Here is a 7,020-nt window from a genome sequence, read left to right on the forward strand (position 1 = left end):
AAGCTCCTTGTTTTCATTCTTTCACTAAACCTAAAGACTAAAAATGGAACATTTATCTCTCCGTCTCTCTTGAGAGTGCCATTTTCCTATTTTATGTCTCATTTGATAAAATACATCAATGTAGATTTATTTGTTCTTTTGGCAGCACCAAAAAAAATCATTATTTAGCCTTTAAAAGTACGCATAAGTCTGGCACACTTGGGTAAACTACATATTTTGTTATTTTTTAAGGTGAACTGTAGCTTGTGAAAACATTCAGACACTACCTGTAAAGTCTCAGAGCATCACTAACTCCTCAGGCCTTACCTGATTCTTTAAGATTTGTAATTCGGGTCAATTGTCAGCCGATGACAAAATAAAATAGATCTGATTCATTATGTGACTCCTCATACTTTGTGATTTCACTCAACAACCATGAATTCCTCCGGATCTGAAAGTGAGGCTGACTGATGCTGACAATGCAGAAGACTATAAAAAGATATCAAAGTGCCTCCAGCTTGCAAATTCCACCAATCTAAAATGGGATTGAGAGATAACAGTTTAAGAGGAACTGTGGAAATCAAGAAAACCTTCAGATAATGGTGCACGTTAGATGTGAAAGCTGACACAGGAGTGGTAGTGCTGTCTTCCACTGTGCAGCAATGATGCACAAACACGATCTACATGAGAAATTTAAAACCTTAGAGGATGACTTCTGCAAATGTGCATCAACCATCTGCCTTTGAGAATATGTGGGTAGATTTTAAATGTGTCTTTTGCGCAAGATTAATTAAATTACATTCAAAAACAGTGGTATTTGCAAAATGAAGGGTTGCTCACTTAACAGGTACCCAAACTTTTGCGAATGCATTATTTTTAGTTCAATATATTAATATATTTGTATACAAACACATAAATGAAAAGTACCATCTCCATTTGATCAGAGTAATTTTTACTTTTTTTTCTTCCACAGCTCAAAAAAAGTACTTTACCAGGGTGCTTTTTGGCTTTTTTTTCCCTCATATTGATGCCCCAAGAAATACAGCTGTAATTACAGGCTATAAAAATACTTTTTACATTATTGCTGTTGCTGTCATTGGAACACTTAGTAATCACAGTGTATAATCATTTAAAGCACAGAGTTTACAAAGAATTTGCAAAACATATTAACTAATTCAGACAAATGTGACAAAAATTCTCCAAACTAGAGGTTCCACAGACAGAAATCAGGCTAAATCTTAAAAATACTTCTCTTAATGTAGTAACAATAAAAGCATAATCAGAAAAACAGATTCGGGAAAGCATGTTAAAAGTATTTTTGACTCAAAAACAGGAGGAAAGAGTGACTTGTCAGAGTAAAAGTAATGCAACAGCTGACTGCTTGTTTGATGGAGCAGACGCTGTTTGGGCATCCGATAAATTATGTTGTATACTGTTGCATGTTGTACACTGACATCTTGTGGCTTGTGTGAGGTATTACAACCACATACAGCCCTCATGGTTGACATTAAATCCCCAGCCTCGTGAGTAGATGGACTTTCTCGGGATGTTATGGCACATTTCCCTGCGCACATGAGCGGCCTCAATCTGTGCATCTGACCACGTGAAACTAAAATCTAATATTAGCTACCAGCCCGCAAGACATCTTTTCCGCATTTTTTTTTTTTGCCTTGGAAAAAAAACTCCTCCCAGTCATCAGAATAAAGTGTTAAGATGCAGTCGCCTACTTTTTTCTCCAACCACACAGTGTCAAGTCGTTTAAAATAGGAGCTATCCTTATTGTTTCCAAGCACAAATCAGTTGCAAAATGTGATTTTAAGAAAGATAAAGCAGCAAATATTTTCTCACCATTGTCAATCAAAGATGATATGTTAATTTAAATGTAATGGTTTCATTTTAAGATCTACCATTACCTGTGCGATCGTGTTAACTTGAGTAGCTTGACGCAGCTCCTTGTGCGCTCTGCGTGCGTAAAGTGCGCATGGCAGGAACCACTTGCAGACATCTACCAATGAATTTCACAACATGCTGCGGAAGAAAAACAAAGTGCAGGAAGACGTCGAGCACTGACGAGCAGCAGCAGACTTCTGGGGATTTTTCTCTGTTCCTGAAAGTTGTACTATGTGGGAATTGAGACGCCTCATCGCGTGAGTGTTGGTCCACACGGAGTAAAGAGCAACAAAGATTCTCAGAGTTGTTCCTTTGTGAGCGAAGGAACACAAACTCGCCTTGAGAGGACCCCAGATGCAGCGCCAAAGATCTACTTCAAATACTTAATAGATTCCTGCTCTTTTGTGTCTTCAGTATCTAGTCCACAGTAGAGCTACTTAATGTTCGCTATCGCTTTATTTATATCTGCTGACTTTACAAGCACCGTCAAGTTTGTGACTGTTTGCATGTGAGGAAATTACGCAAAGGTTAAATCGTTGCAAGGTTTTCAGGCATTTGACTCCTCATGGCTCCACACCCTGTAATCCAGGCAATCATTGACTTCTCAGCCGGAGCAGTAGGTGGGTTCTATTTGTTTAAAACAGTATGTATGTATTTGTATGTGTAAGTGGTGCTAAATAAACCACTTAAACACAAGCTGGAGAATTTCTCTCACTTTAATGGGAAGAGAAACCCAGGATGACCTCAGAGAGAAGCCCTGAGGTCAGTAACAGGCAACCAAACTCCTTATTGACACATTTGTATTTATAGAGACTATCTCTAACAGTGTGTAGTGTAGAGTTACAAATTTAGACAGAGCAATGAATATCCTGTCTGTGCATTGGAGCTAGCTATGGAGTCATGGCAGTAAAAAGTGTTTTTAACTGTTTCCTGGACTCTGCTTTGTGCACTGCTCTGATTCTAAATGATTCACCCAGTGTGCCTACGTCCTCCTTCAGGTGGAACAGCCTGTGTGCTGAGCGGTCAACCGTTTGATACCGCAAAGGTGAAGATGCAGACGTTTCCCGGCATGTACCGGGGCTTCATCCACTGTTTCATCTCGACCTTCAGACAGGTGGGACTGCTCGGTCTCTACAAAGGCACAACTCCGGCCCTGCTAGCCAACATCAGTGAGAACGCTGTACTCTTCTTGAGTTACGGCCTCTGCCAGGATGTCATCCGCCTTTTGACCAGGATGGATAAAGGGACAGAACTCAGGTTAGGAGCTGATGTTTGGGTGTATTTATTTCAGATTTACCATAAAATACAACACCCATATGAATAATCTGGTGTTCAATCGGTCATTTACATTGTGACTAAAGTAGCTTCTCATCGACTAAATTTGTCAACTAAAAAAAAAAAAAAATCATTTTTCATTAACATGCAACTTTGAATCTTCTTGAGGAGATGCCTTTAATTTTAAGCAAGCTGAAAAATTTGTGCTCTAGCTGCAAACATAACATTGCTGTATTTTTCCCTGACTAAATCTTAGGTTGCAGTAAACAGCGTCCTGCATGTGAAAAGACCTTGAAACGGCAGAAAAATATTTGAGTCTCAGTCTTTATTCAGAGAAATATGAGGAGCACAGACAGGAGCTGTTCTCTTGACATTTAAGAAGGTTACTCTGTAGTTGAGGTTCTTTGTTTGTCCTCTTTGAGATGGAAACAATTCTACCAGGTCCAGACCAGGAAATGTAACTGTGCTCCCAGAAAGTCGTCTTGGGTACATTCATAAGATGATTTTCCATTTAGTGCACTTAATTGTCAGAGACGTGGAGGTTATTTGTGTGTCAGCAGACTACAACAGAGCGACTGACCTCTTATCTGTAATTACAGGAGGCATGGATTGAATTCTAACTGTCCTGTCCTATAATAACTGAAGCTGGGCATTTTTCTGTGTGCATGTTAAAGCTGCATTTTTGTTTGTTTGTATTTGCTGCTGTGCTATTGCTGTTGCTTATCAGTGATCTTCAGAAGGCATCTGCAGGGTCTTTAGCCTCCATCTTCTCCTCCATGGCACTCTGCCCCACAGAGTTGGTGAAATGCCGCCTGCAGGCCATGCATGAAATGGAGACGTCTGGAAAGGTACCGAGAGGACAGAGAAGGTGAGTGGGACTGAGAAAGGGAAGAAGAATATTTTCAGTTTCATTTGACTTCAGCCATTTTTGACTGTGTCTCGTGGTGCGACTTCAGCACAGTGTGGACTGTGGTGAAGACGGTGTTGAAGACAAATGGACCGCTGGGTTTCTATGAAGGCCTGACGTCCACCATCGTAAGGGAGATTCCGGGTTACTTCTGCTTTTTTGGAGCCTATGAAGTGTGTCGGTCTACATTTGCACAACACATGGGCACAGACAAAGATCATATAGGTATGTTTAGAGTAGTTTCCCTGTTATGATAATGTTTTCAAGTTCATCCCCCTTAAAATAATTTGTACTTGCAGGTATCCTTCCACTCATGTTCAGCGGTGGATTTGGAGGAGCTTGTCTTTGGTTGGCGGTTTATCCAATAGACTGTGTGAAGTCCAGGATCCAGGTTTACTCTTTAGCTGGGAGGCAAGAGGGCTTCATAAAGACCTTTATGGGTATTATGCACACTGAAGGTAAGAGTTGAACATGCATTTTTCAATTAAAACTGTGCTGTTCTCATATACTATCCATTTATCCAGCTATTTTCTACACATCACTTTATCCTGTAGAAGGTTGTAGGCAGGTAGAGCCTATTCCAGCTGACTTGGGGCAAAGGCATTATACATCTTGGACAGGTTGCCAGTCTATCGCACAGAGACAGGCAGACAGCCATGCATGTGCACATTCACACTTACAGCCAATTTAGAAAAATCACTTAACCTCAGCATGTCTTTGGACTGAGGGAGGAAGCTGGAGAAACCGGTGAAAACAAAAGCAGGCACAGGGAGAGCTTGCAAAAGCTGAGATTCAAACCCAGAACCTTCTAGCTGTGAGGAGACAGTGCTAGCACAAATGGATGTAAATGAGAAATGTAAAACCTTAGTGGCTGGCTTCTGCAAAAATACATCCAAAATGTGCCTTTGAGAATCTGTAGGTAGATTTTAAATGTGTTTTTGTGCAAGACAACCTACAAATAACATTTGAAAGCAGCGGTACTTATGACAGGAAGAACTGCTCACGTAACAGGTGCCCAAACTTTGGACATGTATTCATTATTTTCAGTTTTTAGTTCAATATATAAAGTTATTTATTTACAAACGTATAAATAAAAAAGTAGGACTATCGTCACTCAAAGTAATTTTTACTTTTTTTCCCTCTACAGCTCAAAACAAAATATGTACTTCACCAGAGTGTTTTTTTGTTTTTTTTTTGGACAATTTATCTAAAAAAAAAAAAAAGGATGACATTTCTCAAAGCTACTGTGCTGCTCTGTTCTCACTTACTACTGGACAAAACTATTCATTTTGCACTTTGTCAGCTACTCAGATGTTGCTATAAAAAAAAAAAAAACACCACACCTGGCACAACAAGGGGGCAAATGTGACAGTTGTACATATCATGGCCTTAAAATGGTAGTTTGAAGGACAGAAACTGCATTATTAGTCTTCATCAGAAAAACTGTCAACCCAAACACAACCTCAGAATGACTCTCCTATTTAGCAAGCTTAAACATTCAAAAATAACAAAATACATAGAAAATCTTTTACCACATTTATCTCCATTGTTATCTTATTGTTAATATCTTAAATTTCCCTCTGGATTTATAAAGTATCTGTCCATCTATCTATCTACCCATCTATCATCCACTTTTGAATTTCTGGTCATTTTCATTCTGTCTGGACATACTGGCTATCTTTTGTTCACTGGTCTTCCTGAGTATCCCTCATCTCTTTATTGCTCTGTCAGTAAAGCACTTTGCAAACTTTGATTTTAAAAGATGCTACATAAATAAAGTTATTACAATAACCTCTGCACAGGCACTTCTCACCTTGGTAGGAGTGAAGTCAAACTGAAAAGATTCTCTTAACAATATTATATTTTTCTTGTATATTTTCTTATTTAATACAGCAGAGAAAGTATGTGTACTGTGATTTTTTTTGTGTGTGGTATTATAGCCACCATCCAGTGATGGTTGAGGGGTTGTTGGAAGCAGATGAGCCAAACTGGCATGTGGAAGTAACATACATGATTTACACAGTCTATTATCGTGTCAGGACAAAAGGAAGTGAAACAGATCAGATTGATTAAACCTCACAGTGCATATTAAGAAGTCATGTATGTTGGTATGTACAGAATTAAAGGTGTTCAACATAACAGTGGCAAAGAATGTGTAATGTGAACCCAAATAGACACCAGTGAAAAATGCAAAACTAACCCAGACTGATATAAAAAGGTTGCTGGAGATGCTGTGGATGCATTTTGTTAGTAACTGGTCCAAGCTGGGGATTTTCTCCTCTCTGGGGAATCGCTTTTGAGGCCTTGAGACTCTCTCTTGCCCCGCAGGGTTCGCTGCTCTCTACTCTGGCCTGACTCCTACCATGATACGCACCTTCCCTGCCAACGGAGCCCTCTTCCTGGCTTATGAGTTCAGTCGCAAATTCATGATGGAGGCGGCCGGTGCCTGATGTGGAGGATCTTTCCACTTGAAGCAGACATTCTGTGATAACACTGCCTCTTTTAGTATTTAAACATATAGAACTGGAGATTTACAGTTTCATCATAGTTGATGATCTGAAAATGATGTAAATATCGGTGTTTTTATTAGCAAATAACATGAACATTGTGTGTCCATACTGTGCTGGTCACAGCCATTTTAAATAAAGTTTTATTCTTGAAATTTAAGTCTGAGATTACAACTTTTAATGGTATATGAACATGTTACAGAATGATTGATAATGGGAACACTCACACATTGGCTTGTCAGTCAAATTGTAAACAAACTAAGAGGAAAAAAGAACTAAGGAAAAATATGAACAGCCCTCATGCAGTCAAGTCCTTTGCTGAACTAACTCACCAGTTACATTTAAAAGTAATACAGTTAACATAAAGCAATGCTTTGTTTATTCCCTAGTGTACATTTTCCAAAAATATCTCAATTGTATTGCAAATACTTTGCCATTTATCTGCTTTTGGCTTCTTTTTTT

At 39.0% G+C, this 7,020-nt stretch overlaps 1 protein-coding gene across 2 annotated transcripts; it reads left to right on the plus strand.

Annotated features, from left to right (window-relative positions):
• The first annotated feature begins 1,970 nt into the window (after nt 1-1,970).
• On the plus strand, nt 1,971-6,718 carry slc25a15a (solute carrier family 25 member 15a). 2 transcript variants are annotated; one of them, XM_022189111.2, is made up of 6 exons: nt 1,971-2,489; nt 2,868-3,126; nt 3,872-4,012; nt 4,101-4,276; nt 4,351-4,509; nt 6,380-6,718. In XM_022189111.2, exons 1-6 carry the CDS (start codon nt 2,435-2,437, stop codon nt 6,499-6,501), a joined length of 912 nt encoding a protein of 303 aa, XP_022044803.2. In that variant the 5' UTR covers nt 1,971-2,434; the 3' UTR covers nt 6,502-6,718. The 2 variants fall into 2 exon arrangements, with proteins under 2 accessions (XP_022044803.2, XP_051813653.1); XM_051957693.1 differs by having other exon boundaries at nt 1,973-2,126.
• The last annotated feature ends 302 nt before the right edge of the window (nt 6,719-7,020 follow it).

Source organism: Acanthochromis polyacanthus, chromosome 13 (assembly GCF_021347895.1).
Source record: "Acanthochromis polyacanthus isolate Apoly-LR-REF ecotype Palm Island chromosome 13, KAUST_Apoly_ChrSc, whole genome shotgun sequence".
NCBI classification, from domain to species: Eukaryota; Metazoa; Chordata; class Actinopteri; family Pomacentridae; genus Acanthochromis; species Acanthochromis polyacanthus.